General features: G+C 41.2%; 1 protein-coding gene across 2 annotated transcripts in view; it reads left to right on the top strand.

The window, feature by feature from the left end:
* Window positions 1–21834, top strand: part of DCLK1 (doublecortin like kinase 1) — a 357223-nt gene that overhangs the window by 172505 nt on the left and 162884 nt on the right. For both annotated transcript variants that reach the window (XM_024230846.3, XM_024230848.3), the window contains exon 4: window positions 7582–7681. In XM_024230846.3, the coding sequence (XP_024086614.2) occupies window positions 7582–7681 (100 nt within the window). The remainder of the gene's footprint in view (window positions 1–7581; window positions 7682–21834) is intronic.

Below are 21834 nucleotides of genomic sequence, written 5' to 3'. Positions count from 1 at the left end.
GCAGCTGAGAACACATCCAAGGAAGGAATATGCTTTCAGTTCCGTAACTGACTTTTTCTGATTGACCCAGCAAATCAAATTGCTACCATTTCAAAGGAGAACTTTTCCTTTTTCTATTTCTTTAAGCATCAGCCTGTTAGTTTGAGTGTTATCTCCTAGCCTATTCTGAATTTCAACAGTATTATCCATTTTTTTTAAAAGTCTTAGAGCTTCATGTTTTAAACTTGTAAAGAGTACTTCGAGGATCTTTATTTTCTTCTTTCTGTTAATTATTATTACTTAACTAATTTATTTTTTATTCACATATTTTCCTCTGGCCAAGATCCAGAGATTCTTTAAAGAATTTTTTATTAGAAGCTTCTAGCCGTAAGAACTAGAGTAAAATAAATTATCACTTGCATAAATTTATCATCAAAGAGTGAAAACAAAAATGTAAAGAAGGGATGGAGAATGTGTTTTATGACAATAACATAACACACTTCTAATATTTGGCTATAAAACTGATTGTGAACATATTTTAGAACCAGAAACATATGGAATTACATGATTATAGGACAGAAAAATTCACAGTGGTTGACTTATAATATCATGTGGCATAAAAATGCTCATTGCTAAGAATGGAGAGAAGAAGCCAAGTATGGAATGAAATTGGAAGAGGAACCTCCTCTCAATTCAGTTTTGGCAGGACAAGGAGTCCCATATGTGCCAAGTTTTAACTGAAAGCTAATTATAATGGTCACATTACGAATTGTGCAGAAAGAGGAAGGTTGTTGACTTGGCACCTTAGATACATAGGTAACTAGATTTTTTTTTAAAAAAAACAGTGTAAGCATTCCTTTTTGGTAAAGAGCATCTCATTAAAATGTTAGCTACAGAACGTTTAAGTCTGCCATCTTTAACTGGTATTAAGAAGTTTAAGAAATTACAAATGAAGTATTTTAAAGAAAAAGAAAGTTAAAACAGAAAGAATGTGCCATACTCGATAATTCCAATAGATGGAATGAATTTATTCATTTTTACTTCTGTGGTGGTTTATTCTCTTGCTTAAAATGTATTATTTAAATGGGTGACAGCAAAATATTTTGGTGTCCCCTGATACAATGGAAAACACCTGATAAAGACACAATGAGTTCTGTGGCTTCAAATGCATCCAGGGCTGCAGAGATATCCCCTGTTTCGTTTGAAGAGGGCGCTCTTGTAAAGAAAATATCCTTGCCTAGGCCCTGCTGAGAAACTGGCCCAGCTCCCTGAAGTCAGCATCACCATGGAGATCTTATTCCAGTGAGGGGGAATGGATTCCACGGTCCTGCTTTGGAAATGTGTAAATAGCAGATGCTTTTATTGCCTTTGTTTGAATCTCTGCCCTTGCAGAGCAACACAGGCCGGAAGCTCAGAGGAGAGGAAGTCCATATTTGTCTGTAGCATTTTGTTCCCTCGTAAGCAGCTTAGTCTCTTGGGACGACTGTGCGTAATGACAAGTTAATGGAAAAGATATGAATTCAGATTTCACATAAAGAGAGTCAGAAAAAGGAATATGTCTTCCTTGAGCCAAAGGAATAATTCAAACTTCCTTCTTTTAAAAAGGGGGGTTTATTAGACACCATTTTTATTATATACTATTAATGTACAATATATGTGGTAACTATTGATCATAATGATTTTATCAGCTGAAATTTATAATATGCAAATGTTAGGGTGCATAATAGACTCATTTTCCTACAGTTTTGTAGTTAACAGCCTGCATTTGAGTTCTCAGTGACCTGCGTTCAAATTCCTACTGATTTTCTGTTTAACCTGGCTGGTTTTTTTCATCTGTAAAATGGAGATACTGATACCAATAAATTATTGTCAAATAGAGTTTGTCTCCTTCAGAGTTGAAAGGATTCAGTGTTATCATGCGTATTGAAGATGAAATGTAGTAATGTATACAGAACTATTCCTGTTGGTACATCACACCAAAAAGAGTATTTTCATTTATTTTATCTTTATCATATAATTATTGTGGTAAAGCGTATTAGAACCAATACAGTAACTGATAAGCAAGAGAATTTAAGTCACTCATCCAAGTTCGTGCAACAGTTATAGGCAATATGGGCTCAGAACCCAGGTATCCTGACCCTCGTTCAAGGACTTTTCCCAGCACATCTGGCAATTATAATCACCCATGTTTTTTGAGGTATTGTGAGTATGGCATAATGCTAAGCACCATCACATAAACCCTCATGCAATAAATTGACTGTTTTTCTTTGGAGTTAAAAAAAATTCAACATTGGGGTTAGATTTCCATATAATAACCAAAGCACTAAGTAAAAACTGAAAATGAGTCAACAGAATATTGTCATGTACTATAAACAGATTACCTGGCTTATGAATTGCATATATTACACATACATTATCTTTTGCAGTGGAGGATATTTCAACAGAGAGCAGTTTTCTCAGAGGAATACAAATCTCTGATTGTCACGAAACTAGAAGTTGGTGACAGATCTCAAGAGGCCCTGAGTTAAGACAGTGGTCCCTAGCACATTTGTTATATCAGGTGAATATGCTTACAAATGACTTTTCGCAGCATCATTCTGTGGAAGGCTAATGGAAATCAGTGGCATAAACCCTGTCCCACCTTTGTGTTAGCAACTTCTACCAGCTTTCTACCCATTCTCTGATGCTAATTCAAAGTGTGCCTTTCATCAAAATAATGAAACTGATAGAATCCTTATTCCCAAAGCAAGAAGAGGCATGCATTTGCCACATTTTCTTCAAATCAACTTAGAAAAGAAGCATGTTGGCATAAAACTTAGGCGGTACATACTGTGTGTTTGCTTTTTTAAACATTCTTTTCATTTATATTACGTATGCACTTGATTTATACTTATTTAGAAGTAAAAATACATTTGGGCTAATAAAAACAGCTAAGCTTTATTGAGGACTTATTCTCTTTGGATTCATCATTTTAACTCATCTTGAAACAACTGATATGATAAACTGAGACACAAAGAGATTAACATCCAAGTGGAAGAGCTGGGTTAACTCAGAAGCTGGGCTCTGTTGATAGTGCTGTGCTCTTAGGGAACAGCCTAAGCAGACATCTCCATGGTGTCAAAAGAAATGGCACCTAACGGGAGACACTGCCTTTGCTCTGACTGAAGTTAGGATCTACAGAAACAGGACTCATTTCAAGATAGCTGATGGAGGTTTCCTGATTTGCGCAAGTCAGTGATGGTGGCAGAGCAAGGGCTGGAGTGATATCACCTGTCTCCAGCCTTTGACAAAACCACTAGAAGGTAATTTAAGTCACTCTCTGCTGAATTACTGATTTGCAACAGGAATTATTTGGATCATAAGTCTGTAAACATATACTAGAAAAGAAGAGGTGATGGATAAGGGCAGCCATATTCTCAAGATCTAGCCCAGTGACTGGCAAATAATGAGCACTCAGTAAACACGTATTGATCAATAGATAGAGGTTCAGAGCAGGGATGAGTCGCTTTGGATTAGAGTGGATAGAGAAGGTAGGGCTTGAATCTGCAACTGAGCTGTGGGCCATAGGAGGGATTTGAACAGGCAAAGAGTAAGAAAGGATACTAGATAGAAAAAAACAAACAAACACATAGGTAGGAAAGAACAAGCCCTTTTTCGAGAAAAACAGGTAAAGCAGATAAATTGAAACACGTTTCAGGTTAGGACATAGTTCTTCCATCCATCCATCTATCCATCCATCCATCCATCTATCCATCCATCCATCCATCCATCCATCCATCCATGCATCCATGCATTAATCCATCCATCGTCCATCCATCCGACAAATGCTTATTTAAGTATCAGGCACCATGTCACAACTAAAAAAACCGGAAGCTTGAAAGGTAGGTTGGGGTCAGACTTTGAGGCATCTGGAATGCCAAGCTCAGAAAGATGAACTTTAACTTGAGGATAGTAAGCCATGGATGGCTTTCTGAGCCATGGAGAGAGATATTGAAAATTTGCGAAGGAAGAGTGGACTGACAGAATTAAACAGGATGGATTAGACAGAAAGGAGGTAGGGCTGAGAAAATCCACTAGAGTAAAATGCCAGGGTCCACAGGCAGGAGGATGAGCCCTGGACTGACTTGGTGCTGGGAGTAAAGGAGAGGAGGGTGGGAGAAAGGCCTGGGTTTGAAAGTTATTGCAGGGGCGGAATCTCTGACTGTAGTGAAACCACGGAGAAGAGCAGGCTCTGACAACATCAACTCTCCTGGGAGGTACAGGAGCATGGAGGTGGAACAGCAAAGCTTGGAAAGGTGCTTCTCCACAGGTTGGACATCTCTCTTTTCTCAAACTTGATGCTTCTGCCTTTGCATCTGCCCTGTATCTAATCATGATGAATGCTTCCAACATCTGACACCTACAGAGCAACGAATTCATGGCAGAGAGGCCAATTGTCACTATCCCTTTGTAACAAGAAGCATGTTTTTCATCCATAAAATGAATTTTTAAAAAAACTGGTAACTACACTGAATCTTTAGGACACCAGGTTTCAAAAGGAGTAACACTCCATAGATAAATAAAATCAGATTATTGTGCTAAACACTGGTTTTCAATTCCTCCACCTTTTTATATTTCCTTAATATCAGAATGTACAGTAATGCCTCAAGGAAAATTCTCAATGTACATTTGTCTAGAGAAGAGGGTTATAAATCTCCCTCTGTTATTCTTTCTTGTTAGTTGGAATACATTACAGCTACCTCTGTATCAATGATAGTGCATGAGCGTGTGGATAATTGAAGTGCATTGAAGTGCACAGATTATCCTAAATTCATCTTTGTTATAACCTTGTGTTTAAGTCTCCTTTGCTCTCAACTCTTTAAGAAGACTTCTAGCAAGGAGCGGTTTTATAAAGTTGAATTTGATCTACTGACCATACCTACCTTTTCCAATGGGAAGTTGTGAGCAGGAAAGTGGTTACATGATGTCGAACAGAAAGCACAGAAAACATCAGAGTTTCTGTTAGTTCAACAAATTCTCTCATTTCAATCACTGAAAAGTGAGAGGTAAATGAATGCATGTTGCTTGGCACCGAGGTGACTTGCCCCTGCCTTTTTGTGCTGGGTGATGACAGTTACTTTTCTCTAACAATCATTGCATTCCTTTTATATTCTTGGAGTCTCAGTGTTGGAAAGAACATCAAAATTTCATCACGTTTCATTTCCTACTTGCCAAAAAAAAAAAAAAAAAAAAAAAACTGCCCAAGATGGATCATTGTTTGTTCTGTTCTTTAAGTCTCAGACTTGGAGAATGGTCATCAGTAAACTGACAGAAGAGCATTGGCTAGCAACCTGCATAAAACCTGTTGTAGTTTTGATGGTGGTTATTTGTCCACATAGAAGTGGCGTGAAACATGCACACACTGATGAGTAGGATGTGGTTAGCAATCAGATGTTCTCAAATGCAAATGGCGGGAGTGGGAATGTGTTTCCTTTAAAAAACATTATTTTTAATCTATCGGAGATACATCGTCAGAATGTTTGAGGTAGAGTGGGCCCATCATAAATGTTTGAGTGAGTAAATTAGTTGGCAATGAAATATTTATCAGCTGCAGAAGCCTGGCCACCTAGGAGCAGAGTGGGTAACTGTTCTGCCTTTTCTGTGCTCCCAGAGATCTTTTCATCTATGGCTGTCAGACCACTTCCAAAGGGAACTCTGAGGAACAGTATCTGTCTGCATGATGCTGTGTGAGAAAAAAGTTCTGGAATCAAATAAGTTTGGGAAATACTGGATTTTTCTATCTCTTCTTTGACATCATGGTGTACATTAGAACATTAAGGGTTTTTAGAATTTAGAAACAAATATTTTCCAAATCTGTTTGGCTTTAGAACTCTCTTTTGCACAAAATGTATTAACCATCCACACTTTAGGAGAAATTGCTCTTTTGGGTTAATCGTTCACATTTGGGTGGAGATCATGACTTCGTCATTTCTGCCAGATGCTGGTTGGAACATGGTAGGCATTCAGTAAATACTTTCTGTAAATGAAATGTAAAATGAAAATGGCCGTAGGGGGTTGATTGAGATGATGCTAGAAGCAGCTATGGTGTCATGAAGGTAAAGAAGAACAGGATTGGGTTGGAGTCAGAGAGAGAGGAGTGAAATGGAGCGTGGGTTCTGAATTCAAACGGTCTGCTTTTAAACCAAGTAGACTATCAGAGCTTCTGACATCACTCTTGAAGCCCTTCAGTTTATCTTCCTCAGTGATTACAGCGTCCCTCTTAAATCCGCTGTGTTTTTAAGCTTTCAGGGGCAGACTAAACACTGACAACCATGGATAATACCTCATTCGTGCTTAATGTTGATTATCAAAGTGTTATAGAAATTCCATTTTAAAAACTTCAGCCAAGTGATTATTTAGAAATGAGACATTATTTGGAAAGACAGTCTAAAGCCCACACATCATTGCATTTGGGGACTCTAAATAATGCTGCGTTCTCTCAACTTATATTCTATGTCTTACAGCACATGTGATGTGTCAGAGTAGCATTCCCAGGGACTGACAAAAAAGCAGAACTCCAGAGGTGCCCACAGAGGAAACTGCAGACAAGTCAGAGAGTAGCGCATTATAAACACAGGGCCAAACAATCGAGCACTCCAGAGAGGCTTGTCTCTTGTCTTCAAATATCCAGGGGAAAATGCTATTACAACATCTATTTCATACAGCTCTGAATGGGTGCCTGCAACTGGCCATCTTATGATTCGTCCAAGTGGTCAAAGGAAATTGAAAATAGTTAGAAATCAGCAGTGTTCCTACTGTTGGTATTACACATAATGTGAACAAAATATTACATAGTCTATCCAAAGACAGAGAGCAAGATGCTTGAAAATTTTTCATTTTGATCACATTTACTTGCAAAAATGACATTTAGCTTTCTTAAAGTTCTCTTTGGAGAGTAAGTCGAGTAAATATCAAAAGGTTGCCTTAAAACTTCCTTTTGCATAAAAAGAAGAAGTTGGGTGGCCTGGGAGTTTTAGAGTTTGAGAGAGCTTGGGTGGTGGGCATACACTTACCATAATCTCTCTAAGCCTAAGCAATAGCTTAATTTATTTATTATTATTTTTAAAAGAGTTTCATTTTTCTTTCAACTAGAGGTAGAATGGGTTTAAAGGAGGTGATGTTCATATCATGAGAGAAATATTTTTCTTCGGTGATTATCAGGTGTATATGACGGCATCAATTACTAAACATATTTGTTGTTAAAACCATATGCTGACTTGTGTTGCTATCAAAGAGTATTACATTCTGAAGAGGAAAGGAGCGCTGCACCTACTCTATTATGGAAACAAAGGGCTCTTACCTCAGAGCCTGTTGATATATCAAGTAATAAATGTGACAGTTACTGGTTCTGTTTTCCTTATCCTGTTTTCCTGCAGAACTGAAATGGAACATGTTTCTTACTAGTAACAGATGCTCGAACCCCTCTTTTGAAATTCCTCTGTGGAAGCTGCCCTGTTGATTCCATTAGGTGGGAAGGGGCTTTATGCAGATGTCTGCTCGTGGGGTTGCATTGTTGTAATTGCTGTTCTACCACCTTGCTGATGCCATGCTTTTCTCTTGTAGGTGATGTGCCTTCAGGACTTTTTTGGTGATGATGACATTTTTATTGCATGTGGACCGGAGAAGTTCCGTTACCAGGATGATTTCTTGCTAGATGAAAGTGGTAAGGAAAAAAAAAGTTCAAAACCAGGGGAAATTTGAGGCAGCTTTCGAAAATGAGCTGCACCAGGCCAAGATTATGTCAATTCCAAAGCTACCAAATCAGTTTCAGATCCTCACCCAGCGTGTCTTTTCCATATCTTGAATTTCTTTGATTTTTTTTTAAATATGGAAAACAGATGAAATGAGAATTGGAAAAGTTAAATCATTTGGAAGAATAAATAACTAATGTCTAATTTGTAACCACTTAATAATTAAATTGATGTTATGTAGAAAATGGTGGTGTGGAATTCTACATTTTTAATTATTTTTTTTTCACAATTTTTAGCTGAGGGATTTGTCATCATAAAATTATTTGGGATGTTTCTAGGCTCAACTTTCAGGTGGCTTCCTTTAATTCCTAACCAGGCAAGTGGTTAGCTTTCCCTTTTTCTTTTAAATACTGTAGAATTCATGTGTCATTAGCATCTGTGAGGTATCAGAAAAGAGAAGTTAGCTTCCTTCCATTAACAAACTAAATGTGCTACTCTGTAACTGATAAAGAGGGGATGGTTATAAAGAGGGAAATACATGTCTTAGGAAATGAATATGAAATGTTGTGACTTTAAGAATGGTATTTTTGACACTATTAATCATCTGAGAATCTTAGCACTATCACAGGTAAGATTATTGTACCAAACAAAGATTATTGTAGCCCTTCCTTGATAATATTACTCTAATTTAATTAGGGGAGTATTGCATATTTACTGACAACTCAAATTCTGCGTAGTTGGAAATGCTTTTTGAAATGATAATGAATTTTTTGCTTAAATGAATGCAGAAAAACAAATCAGTGAGCTTTTGAAATAGTGGCTGAGCAACACTTGAGCACTAACAATAATGGGGAAAGTGATGTGATGTAGTGGTCTCACTCCAACACTGCAGATGTGTGTTAATGCATAGCATCTATATTATATGCATATATACATATTATCAGTTGTATGCACTTAGGAACTACAATTCTTTCATTTAAAAATGACTTAGAGGTTGGGCATGGTGCCACACACCTGTAACCCCAGCACTTTGGGAGGCCAAGGTGGGCAGACCATTTAAGCTTAGGAGTTTGAGACTAGCCTGGGCAACATGGCGCAACCCTGTCTCTACAAAAATTAGCTGGGCATGGTGGTGCACGCCTGCAGTCCTAGCTGTTCGGGAGGCTGAGGTGGACGGATCATCTAAGCCCAGGAAAGTCAAGGGTGCAGTGAGCCCTGATTGTGCCACTGTACTTGGCCTGGGCAATAGAGCAAGACCCTGTCCCCCCAAAAAATGACTTAGGGTGTGTAGGGAGGGATAAGAATTTTTAAAATTGCCCCTTTCTCATGAAAACTTCAAATGCCCAATAAGAATATAAATAGATGTGTCATTTGAAGAGATTTATATTGGTTCAAGGACCATAACTAGACAAGTGGTTTGGCATCCCTTTTTCTCTAAATAAGTTGACTCAAATACATTCCATCTTTATTTCTGATCTATGTGCCCTTTGAGGCACAGATTTTTGTAAATATATCACAAATATAGTGTCCTCAGGGAAGGGCTCCCCCACACCACCATTTTAAGAACAGCTTTGCCATTGTGTGTAGAACAGGTGAAAGTCAAGAGTCAGACAGAAGAGTTGACAGCACGGTTTTGAGAAAAATAAACTGCCCTGACTTTCCATTTAAAGAAAATAGCTGCTTGTGATAGAATGGTTTGGGAGACCAGATGCATTCTGAAATGAAAGTCTGTTTGTTGCTTTGATATAGAAAACAGCCTGTCAAACTCGACCTGGAATACATCTCTTTTTCAAACCAGCAAGCAGAGTTGGCCACAGCTTCCAAACTCTGGGGTCTCTATCTAGGCCCCAGACGGACTTGGGGCCCCTTCTCCCTGCTGGCCGGGCTGGGTGAGCTCACACAGCTGGGCTTCCCCTCCGCAACAGCCAATGCGCTCTCCACCCAGGATGCCGCAGCTACTCCCGTGCACCTGCTATGACCAGTGGGTAGACTTTCTGAGAAGTACAACAGGAAAATGCCAGAAATTCCATAATAGAGTAGGTGCACTGCCCCTTTCCTCTTGCTATTTCCCCCTTAGAATTATTTCTCAATGCCCACAGGCTGGGTGCAGTGGCTCACGCCTGTAAACCCAGGACTTTGGGAGGCCGAGGCGGGCGGATCACCTGAGGTTGGGAGTTCGAGACCAGCCTGACCAACATGGAGAAACCCCGTCTCTACTAAAAATACAAAATTAGCCAGGCATGGTGGTGCATGCCTGTAATCCCAGCTACTCAGGAGGCTTAGGCGGGAGAATGGCTTGAGCCTGGGAGGCGGAGGTTGCGGTGAACCGAGATCGCACCCTTGCACTCCAGCCTGGGTAACAAGAGCAAAACTCTGTCTCAAATAAATAAATAAATAAAAATAAAAAAGAATGCACACAGATTATATACAGAGATATGCACACAAGGGCTCACATGCAAACACACACACACACACACACACCCCAGGACACCTTCTCCATCTTTTGTGGTTTGACCTTGTGAAGGACCACTTCAGACTACTTAGCTGAGAACTTCACATCCCTTCCCTGGATGAATAATACCCTAACCCTTTCTTGGTGTGAAATACATTTGCTGAGTAACGATGTCCTCCCCCATTCCAAAAGAAACACATGGCTATCGAAGGAAAGGGGCTCAAATAGAAAAACAATCTAAATTGAGATTTTACTTCCTTGGATGAACTTACCCCGAGACTAAATTCACACATTGACAACTGCAATTTTCCTGTTGCTTGTACAGCATGTTCTAGCGCTAATGTATTAACATTTGAATCTTTTTTTAAGTCCTCCGAGCATGATTTAGCCCAGCTTATCTGTACTTGCTAAATGGTATTTGCACATCGATGCTTCATTTGGCCTTTTCCATAGTAGCTTCCTTAAAGGGTGTCAGCGGTGGGTACAGACATCTTCAGAATTACTACTCTTGCCCTGCGCAGGGCTGTGCTTCATTTAAAGGCGCCAAGAAGTGGCATTTTGCCACAAGGCGGCACTTTTATTTTAACTTTCCAAATTAACCTGGCTCCCAGTGAGTTCAGGATTTAGCAATAATACATCCCTCTAATTACTGCTAGGAAATCTCCTAAGGATGTCTCTTAAGGTCCATCCCGGGAGGAGATTTGCCATTGTAGATGAGTATTTCATGGGGCCACATTGGAGCCAGATTAATATAGGAAGCTGCCAGGGAGACTCCTTCCTCCCCTAAGTTTGCACATTCAGAAAATAACACCTTCCTTGTTCTGGTTCAGAATGTAACCATTTTAGCAATATCGTCATCAATCAGTAGAATCTTAGCACCTTGGAGATGGTGGCTAGAGCACTATAGATAGAGACAAACAGAGAGGCCAGCAGATCCTTCCCTTGCTGTCTAATTTAGAATGATGAAACAGAGGCAGGGAAAATGTCACATTGGAGACAGGAAGCTCAACATGGTTTTGCTTCTATGTTGATGACAAATGGACGAATTTGTTATCCGTTGCCATTTAAAAGTGATAGGGTTTTGTTGAGAAAGGATCACCCCATGCTTGGGAGGGATAGTGAACTCCTCAGGGATGAGCCTGACGCTGGATATCAATTCTTGTCCAACCTGCCGGCCTCAAAGCAAGTACCCCCACTCTGCTTGCCTAGTTCCTTCACCCATTCATTCCAGTGCCATCCAGAGCCTCACCTTGGCCAGGCCTGCTGCTTGCTCGGGAGTCCAGATACCTGTCATTCTCTCTTTTAGCTTTTCTCAGATTTTTCTGTTTTTTTATCAACTAGTTCCTAAGTGCTCTTGATTCTGATGTTAATAGGCATTACCTTCAATGTCTATTGTTTTGCTTAGATGCTGAATTAATTTCCTAGGACTGCTATAACAAAGTACCACAAACTGGGTGAATTAAAACAACAGAAATCTGGTGGCTCACAGTTCTGAAGGCAAGAAGTCCAAAATCAAGGTACTGGCAGGGCTGTGCTCCCTCTGAAGGCTCTAGGGAAGAATCCTTCCTCATCTCTTCCAAATTTCTGGTGGCTGCCAGCAATCCTTGGCTTGTGGCAGCATCATCACTCCAGTCTCCACCTCCATCTTCATGTAACCTTCTCCCCTGCATTTCAGTAGAATTTCCCTCTTCTCATAAGGACACCAGTTATTGGATTAGGACCCACTCACATTCAGTATGACCTCATCTTAGCTTGGTAACATCTACAAAGACTCTATTTCCAAATAAGATTCATTCAAAGGTACCAGGATTCAGACTGGAACATATTTTTTGGGGAACAAAATTCAACCTAAAAAAGACATTGGTGGGAGCTGTTCAAATTTTATTTGAACTTGGATTATAAGTAAACTAATGTTTATTTATTTGTTTGGAACTGTCCTTAGATATTTACCGTTATAGCATTATATTTGTTAGTAGAATACATCAACAACAGAGCTGTGGCTGCCCCTCATCTGACCCTTCACACTTAGGGTTTCTTACCTCGTGGATCAGAGGAATGCTGTCAGACAGTCTGAGAATTTCAACAGTGCATTTGACAGAGCCCCTCTTGAAATCCCTTGGACTAAGATGAAAATATACAGTAAATGATATAGGTGGCTGTATTTTTAATTGATTTATCTTCTCTGTCCAAAAGGTACTGATTTATAGGCTGATGTCAAATGTGCCGGAGGAGATCTCTATTAGGATTGTCCCATCAGGCCCCTTAAGGAAGGGATTGTGTTTGTTTGCTGAGAGTGAACAGGTTTCACACCACAAGGTTCTGCTTTGGACTTGATATGGTTTAGCATGGTTAGAAGTGTCCTTTTGAGGCCAGGCGCAGTGACTCATGCCTGTAATCTCAGCACTTTGGGAGGCCAAGGCGGGTGGATCACGAGGTCAGTAGAATCACGAAGTCAGGAGATCAAGACCATCCTGGTTAACACGGTGAAACCCGTCTCTACTAAAAATAAAAAAAATTAGCTGGGTGTGGTGGCACACACCTGTAGTCCCAGCTACTCGGGAGGCTGAGGCAGGGGAATCACTTGAACCCGGGAGGCGGAGGTTGCAGTGAGCCGAGATCACACCACTGCACTCCAGCCTAGGCAACAGAGCAAGACTCCGTCTCAAAAAACAAAACAAAAAAAGTGTCCCTTAGAGAACATTAAAGCTGTGTGGATTCAAACCATCTGGGAGGAGAGCTGATGTGGTCAAAGGTAGAATGAGGATCCGAAAAGGTTCTAACAGGGTGGGTGGATTGTATCTAACAAGATAAAATTTAATTCATATAAACAAAAAGAAGAGCTCTAGGGTGTGAAAGAAAGAAAGAAAAAAGCCAGCCTTGCAAGCTTACTTAGGAGCAATGTCGTTTTCACAGCAGCACGTGTGAAATTTACTTTTACTTGACTGCAGGATTAGTATGAGATGTTATGTGATATGGGTCATTTGTGTGTGGATTGTACGGGTATCATATTCTATACTGTAAAATGTTTTTGCCCCTCTGATTGAAGATGGTAAATGTGAACTGAAACAAAACATTAAAATTAAAAAATATATCATTTAATATTCATAAAACTAAGTAACTGTAGAAGAAATGTAAATATGCTTTCAGATTTTTGTATGTTTGTAGTGTTTATAATTCTGAAGTCATTAAAGCTCAAAACTGCAGGAAGACTTTTGAGACACAGCATGAGTGTGCGTATGTGTGTGCGTGTGTGTATGCCCGTGCACACGTGTGTGTGCCCATGCACGTGTGTGCATGTGTAGTGCCCGATCTCTGGGAAATACCAGTTCTGCTTCCTGCACCAGACAGACGTGCCTGTAGTCCAGTATTGTTCTTCCTGGGTATGTGATTCTAGAATGGACATTTCCTCAGCTTCTCTTATGGATCACCGTGGTGTTGGGTACCCAAGATCTGCTTGGTAAATATTTCTAGAAATATTCTATCCTAACCATTTTCCTGGGACTCATGTCCCGAGTAAGACAGAAGCTGTATCAGGCACCATTCACCATGGGGTTCTGATCGCTTTCCCTAATTCTGGGTGATAAGAAAATATGGCTAGAACCTATTAGGTTGGTGCAAAAGTAATCACGGCTTCTGCCATTAAAAGTAATGGCAAAAAAAAAGTGATTATTTTTGCACCAACCTAATAGAATAGTAGGAACAGTATTGGAATAGTGGGATTGTGTTGAGAAGACAGTCTCTTCCAGGCTGTATGTCCTACTTTCTGTGTGGTCTCTACATCTCCAAGCCTGCTTCCTATTCCCTGAAACACATTTTTTTCCTGAGTTGTAATGGACCTCAAATGAGACAATAAATGTCAAAGCACATTCGAAACTGTGTTCCTTATTACCCAGTGAACGATGCTGGGGAATGACACCTCAGCTGAAATATACCTCCTAGTAGATTGCAGCTGGACTCAGCCATGTAGCTTCATTTGTGGGGCTTAATTGGAGGCAGATGACATCAAGATCTGCTTTTGGTGCTCTTTGGAACCAGAAAGCGATTACTACTGCTTTCTTCCACTCCTAACTTTTGTTGCTGTGGTGGAGGTGAGAGGGAATTAAGGCTCCTTTGAAGATATCCACTCTTCTCTGGAGGGAATCTCTAGAAGATTAAACTAAACCACATGTAGAAGAACCAATCAGACTTCTAAAAGTGACAGTGTTCAGGAGTCCCAGCCCTTGGTAAATGCTTCCCTCTCTCCGTGCCCATGTTGATTTGGGTTAAAGAGACCTGATGGCCCTGCTGCTTTGTCCTGAGGCTGGTGATGCTAGGAAACCAGAAGGTTAATGGAAACACTGGAAGATGCTCACAGTTAGGACAGAGGCCACACCTCCTCACAAACTAGTTTTTGAGCTACTGCTAACAAAATCCATCCATTCTTTCACTCATGCAGTCATTTATTCAATAAGCTAACTTACTATGTACTAGGCAGTGTGCTAAGCTCAAGTACCTGCAGACAGTAACACTTAGATCAGATGTGACCCTTCATACTGACTTATTTTTTATTTTTTATTTTTTTTTGAGACGGACTCTTGCTATGTCACCCAGGCTGGAGTGCAGTGGCGTGATCTCGGCTCACTGCAACCTCCACCTCCCAGATTCAAGCGATTCTGCTGCCTTATCCTCCCGAGTAGCTGGAACTACAGGCACATGCCGTGCCTGGCTAGTTTTTACATTTTTAGTAGAGACGGGGTATTGCCATGTTGGCCAGGCTGTCCATACTGACTTTTAATATTGTTTATGTGTAAAGATGTCAGGGGATCTTAGGTGCTGAACTTTGATCCAGAATATTAAATATTGCATATTATTCTAGTGGCTTTTATCTCTTAGGAAACATACTGTGGTAAAATGACTAGTGACTTACAATAGACAGACAACTCTTTGAAAATCTCAATTTTAATTGGATTATAAGGCCAGTTTATATTGCATCTGTGGGCAGATTTATTTGAGATGGATGGTATGTGTTGGTGCTGGCATATTTTATCGTTTCAATAGATGTTAATTCTAGGAATATACAGTTTTTATTTTAAAGAAACAGTATAGGGCTGGGCATGGTAGCTCATGCCTGTGATCCCAACAGTTTGGGAGCTGAGGCAGGTGGATCACTTGAGCTCAGGAGTTCAAGACCAACCTGGGCAACATGGTGAAACCCCATCTCTACAAAAAATTAGCCGGGCATGGTGGAGCGCACCTGTGGTCCCAGCTACTTGGCAGGCTGAGGTGGGACGATCGCTTGAGCCCCAGAGGTCAAGGCTGCAGTGAGCTGAGATTGCACCACTGCCCTCCTGCCTGGGCGAAAGAGCGAGACTCTGTCTCAGAAAACAAACAAACAAAAGCCAAACAACTGAAAACTAATATAGCTATCTTGTTGAATAATTCTAACTTTTTGTGGCTCTTCATTGTCTTATGAGAAAAGGATATAAAATCTGGTATGATCATTCCCGATTGCATTGATTTGTAGAATTCAGCCTGATGTCTGAAATAGAGGGTTTGGGAGCTTTTGTCTGTTTTGTGTTCCGAATACAGGGCACATTGGCTAACGTGCTTTGCTCTCCTCGGCAAGTTCCCATTTGCCTCCAAGCAGTGGAAAGGCCACAGGGGTTTCTGGAGACTTTCCCAATCATAGCTACCTTTTAGCTTATGCATAAATATGAAATGTCCCAGAACATAGTGATTGTTCCAATTTAATCAACAGCCAAACTATGGATACATATAGAGTACTGTACCTTGGAGACAGACTCTAACTTAAGCTCAAGCTAGTTCCTTCACTACAAATAGATAGTTTTCTACTTAGAAAATCAAGGCACTGTATAATATCTGCAATCTTTTCTTTACGTTTTCTCTTCTGGTCCTCACAGGCCTTCCTTTTTATTGTATTCAGTAACAGTGACATGAATTTTTGATGTGGAAAACTCTACAAAACATAGCATTGTATGTGAATCCTGGACACTAAAGGTCTTGGAGGTCATCAGCTTCCCCTCCCCTTTGATGCAGAAACCCTCTCCACAGCATCCAACAGTTGCTCCTCCATCCCCAACTGGAACCCTTTGTTGATGATGGGGAGCAAATTTAGAAAAATGCCAATTCCGCTGTCCACTAGGGCTTTTTTTTTTTGAGACAGAGTCTCACTCTGTCACCAAGGCTGGAGTGCAGTGGCGCGATCTTGGCTCACTGAAACCTCTGCCTCCCGGGTTCAAACGATTCTCCTTCCTCAGCCTCCTGAGTAGCTGGGACTACAGGCATGTGCCATCATGCCTGGCTAATTTTTTGAATTTTTAGTAGAGACGGGGTTTCACCGTGTTAGCTAGGATGGTCTCCATCTCCTGACCTCGTGATCTGCCCGCTTCAGCCTCCCAAAGTGCTAGGATTACAGTTGTGAGCCACTGCGCCCGGCCTAGTGCTCATTTTTGACAAGTTACTGAGCCCAAATTAATGTCTCCCCAGCTTGCACATAGTCCTCCTAGTTCTGGTCTCCAGAGTAACAAATACCACCCACTACCCTCATTCTAAGGGGAGCTTCCCTCCTACCTCTTCCCTATGGTCAAAGTCACTCACTGTAAACTCTGTTATTTCTTATCCTTCTGGACCAAAATGACGTACATCTTTCCTCATCTTCTCTTCTGCTTTCCTCAACTTTCCAAAAAATGAAGTCTCCTTTCTTTTCTAAAAATCAATGATAGTCCCTTGTCTTTGTCTTCTCTTTCTCTTTGTGACCTTGCCTTGTCAGTGTTCTGTTCCTACTGTTTTGGGGATTTGTTGTTTTACCCTACCTGTAGTCTCTTTTCTTTCAGCCCACAGCCAGGCCCAGATTCCTCCTATCCTAAAAGAGCCTCCAGTCATCTCCGTCATCTCACCAGACCACATTACCTTTCTTTCTCTGCCAAACTGCTAAAAAATAGTAATAAATAATGACTGTCCTTGAAGCCTCCACTTCTTCAACCTGATCATTTGTTATACCATTGGGTAACTGGTACATGGAACACACGAGAATTATGGGGTTTTATCAGTTTTTTAAAAAAACTGTCTTTCCCCATCCGTTGAGGTTTATGTAAGGCTGGAAGTTCCTTTCTTGGCACTGGATGGCACCTCAGAAATCCCAAGATTTTTCTGGTCCCTCCTAAGATAGTAAAAAAGTCTGTGGACTCTTCTAGATGAAAATTGCCATCATCATATCTAGTCCTACATGATAGTCATTCAAAATTGGAGTTCCATTTCCACACCTAGCTAGAGCCCAATGTAGCATGTGGTGAGTCCCCTACTCTGCAGGACAAGGGGAGGGTTGATGACTTCTCTCCTGCTCACTCCCTCCTCCCCGCTGTTTTGATCCCTCCAGGATTGGAATGGGGATGAGGTGGGTGGGGCAGGGTGATGAGAAAGGAGAGGTAGAAAGTCCTTACTTGACTATTCTGTTGTAGGGTGGCCTCAAACTCTCTCGGCCAAGAACTGTGATTTAAAACTAACTTTTTGGGACTGGGTGTGGTGGCTCATGCCTGTAATCCCAGCACTTTGGGAGGCCGAGGTGGGCGGATCACGAGGTCAGGTGATTGAGACCATTCTGGCTAACATGATGAAATGCCGTCTCTACTAAAAATACAAAAAAAAAAAAAAGCTGGGCATGGTGGTGGGCGCCTGTATTCCCAGCTACTTGGGAGGCTGAGGCAGGAGAATGGTGTGAACCCGGGAGGCAGAGCTTGCAGTGAGTGGAGATCGTGCCACTGCATTCCAGCCTGGGCAACAGAGTGAGACTCTGTCTCAAAAAAAAAAAAAAAAAAAAAAAGAAAAGCTAACTTTTCTTTTGGGTGTTTTAATGGGTTCTTCAGGGACTCTCACTGCGAACATTCTGCTCTTCTTTATTGATGTGGTTGATTCAGTTTCTTCCAGCTTTGGCTGAGTCTCTCTCAGTCCCTGCTTTCCAAAGCCCTCCCTATTGGCCTCAGATGCTCCTCTTGGGAAGAATTTAAATTAGTTCCACGCCAACTTGTGCCCTCAAATCCATCAGAACACTCATGCAACCTTTACCTCCAACAACAGGCCATCCAGTACAACAAAGCTTCCTTCAGTTTTCTGCCAGAGGCTCTTGGGTGAAAGTCAAACACATAAATACCAGTCTGTTATTTCCCTCTGTCCACAGAGGACACTGATCAAGCACTTACAATCTTCCAGTAAAACCCCTATTGAGGTGAAGGGGAGCATCGCCCCTCTTTTGGAATGATGGAATTCACAGCAAGGCTCTCTCTTAAAGAATCCTTCTCATAGATCTGCTTTCTCTCTAGTAACTTAAGCCTTTTATATCCTCAAAGTGAGTAAGAAGACTAGGGTCTAGAACTGTTTATATCTGCTTTGAAATTTCTGGAATAGGATCTGTCTCACAATTCACTTTGGTATCTGATACACATCTCCTTGGAGTCTGGGTGAAATTTTCATTTTCAATCCTATTACATTTGCAACTGGCTTCTATGCCTAACATATGTAGTAGTTCCACTAAGCAAGGATAATCTTCAAAGCACTATATTCAATGTTCCATATTTTTCTTTTCTTCTTTATCCTTCTTGACTTCTTAGTAGCATTTGACATTTTTGATGATTCCCTCCTTGCCCCTTGACCCTTCATAGTGTCTTGCTGTCTTGGTCTTTTGCCTGTCCCCCTTTGAATATTCTTAAACTCCTTTCAGGTTTGCTTTTTTGTCATATATCCTTTAATAATTGTTCCCTAAGATTCATTCATTTTTTTAAACTTAATTACTCTCTATTCCTAGCCAAGTTCATCTACTTTAATGGCTTCAGCAATGATGGTTCTGGTAGACAGTGGTGGTGACAAATGGCAACCAGATGGTATGCAATAAGCAAAGCCTTTGAAGTATGTATAATTTTCCCAAATTTACAATTAAGGAAATTAAGGCTTGGAGATGATAAATAATTTGTTCAAGGCCACACAGCTAGTATTAAAAGCAGAGGTCAAATCCAAGTTTGTTTTTATTTGACAATGCATACTTAATCTTTAAATGTACCTCCTTTGAGATATACATCTCTAACCCTGACTCCTCTCAGGAGCTCCAGAACCACATTTCCAACTTTCTCTTATGAACTTCCCTGTGACTATTGCACAACCACCTGAAATTCAACACATCCCACAACTGAACTCATCATCTACCTGGTCAGCTTCATTTCTTGTTCTGTGTTTCCTGGATGAGCTCATGGTATCAGCATTCTCAGCACCAAGGTTGCAAAACATGGAGTCGTCTTTTACTCACCTCTCACTTTTACTCCCCATAGCCCATCTGTCCCCCTCCTTTCCAATGCTACTGCCGTTATCTTAGGTCAGTTCCTCATCATCTCCCACTTAGACTCATGAAGATGCTTGAACTTTCCATCCTAGTTGCAGCTTTTCATCTTTCCACACCATGTTTGAACCCGATTAATCCTCCTGAATTGACTTACCTAGCCCTCCACTGCCTACAGACTCCTTGGCATGCTATTCTAGGGTAGTTGTAGTCTGACTGGGTTATATCTTTCTAGCTGTTCTCACCCTTTATTCCTCCTCTGCCCTCCAACCACAGTATTATTTGTTGGTCTCCCAAAAGCTATTTATTTTCTAAATATCTGCTTTTACTCATATTGTCTCATTCATGTGGAATGCTCTTTTTCCTCTTCTCCTTCCTCACCTACCAAACTCCATCTTGTCCTTTGAGGTTCAAGTCAAACATCACCATCCTTGTAAAGCCTTTCTCCATCTACTAGGTTTCAATCAGTTACTGATTTCTCATTCTTTTTCCAGCTCTTTGCTCTTTATTATACCATTGTTCTTCATTCTGCTGTGTGTTCTGGGATTTTTTTTTAAATGCATCTAGCTTATGAATAATAATCATGTTTAATTATCAGGAAACCTCTGCAGTGTTGCTTTACGATAATGAAAGCCATGTTAGGAGAAGTTGAGAAACTGTCCCAGATCACTGTATTAATCAGGATTCTCAACAGAAACAGAACCAATAGGATACACACACACACACACACACACACATACTGATACGGTTTGGTTCTGTGTCCCCACCCAAATCTCATCTTGAATTGCACTCCCATAATTCCCACATGTTGTGGGAGGGACCCAGTGGGAGATAATTGAATCATGGGTGCAGTTTCCCCGATACTGCTCTCATGGTAGTGAATAAGTCTCATAAGATCTGATGGTTTTACCAGGGGTTTCTGCTTTTGTGTCTTCTTCACTCTCTCTTTGCCTGCTGCCTTCCATGTAAGACATTACTTGCTCCTCCTTGCCTTCTGCCATGATTGTGAGGCTTCCCCAGCAGCGTGGAACTATAAGTCCAATTAAACCTCTTTCTTTTGTAAATTGCCCAGTCTCGGGTATATCTTCATCAGCAGCATGAAAATGGACTAATACAGTAAATTGGTACCAGTAGAGTGGGGCGCTGCTAAGAAGATACCCAAAAATGTGGAAGCAGCTTTGAAATTGGGTAACAGGCAGAGGTTGGAACAGTTTGGAGGGCTCAGAAGACAGGAAAATGTGGGAAAGTTTGGTGATAGCGATATGGACAATAAGGTCCAGGCTGAGGTAGTCTCATATGTAGATGAGGAACTTGTTATGAACTGGAGCAAAGGTGATCTTGTTATGTTTTAGCAGAGACTGACAGCATTTTGCCCCTGACCTAGAGATTTACAGAGCTTTGAACTTGAGAGAGATGATTTAGGGTAGCTGGCGGAAGAAATTTCTAAGCAGCAAAGCATTCAAGAAGTGACTTAGGGGCTGTTAAAAGCACTTACAATGGAAACAGAGCATAAAAGTTTGAAAAATTTGCAGCCTGACAATGTGATAGAAAAGGAAATATCATTTTCTGAGGAGAAATTCAAGCCAGCTGCAGAAATTTGCATAAGTAACAAGCAGCCAAATTTTAATCCCCAAGACAATGGGGAAAATGTCTCCAGGGCATGTCAGAGGTCTTTCCAGCAGCCCCTCCCATCACAAGCCTGGAGGCCTAGGAGGAAAAAGGGGTTTTGTGGTCCGGGCCCAGGGTCCCTGAGCTGTGTGTAGCCTAGGGACTTGGTGCCCTGTGTCCCAGCCACTCTAGCCATGGCTGAAAGGGGTAATGTAGAGCTCAGGCCATGGCTTCAGATGGTGCAAGCCCCAAGCCTTGGCAGCTTCCACATGGTGTTGAGCCTGCGGGTGCACATAAGTCAAGAATTGGGGTTTGGGAACTTCTGCCAAGATGTCAGAGGGTGTATGGAAATGCCTGGGTGCCCAGGCACAAGTTTACCACAGGAGCAGGGCTCTCATAGAGAACCTCTGCTAGGGCAATGCAGAAGGGAAATGTGGGGTCAGAGCCCTCACACAGAGTCCTTACTGTGGCACTGCCTAGTGGAGCTGTGAGAAGAGGGCCACTGTCCTCCAGGCCCCAGAATGGTGGTAGATCTGCCAACAGCTTGCACCATGCACCTGGAAAAGCCACAGACACTCAATGCCAGTCCGTGAAAGCAGCTGGGAGGGAAGCTGTACCTTGCAAAGCCACAGGGCCAGAGCTGCCTAAAACCATGGGAACTCACCTCTTGCATCAGCATGGCCTAGATGTGAGACATGAAGTCAAAGGAGATCATTTTGGAGCTTTAAGATTTTACTGTCCCA

Source organism: Pongo abelii, chromosome 14 (assembly GCF_028885655.2).
Source record: "Pongo abelii isolate AG06213 chromosome 14, NHGRI_mPonAbe1-v2.0_pri, whole genome shotgun sequence".
NCBI lineage: Eukaryota > Metazoa > Chordata > Mammalia > Primates > Hominidae > Pongo > Pongo abelii.
Note: the sequence above shows the minus strand (reverse complement) of the source record. Positions and strands in the feature narration are given on the sequence as shown.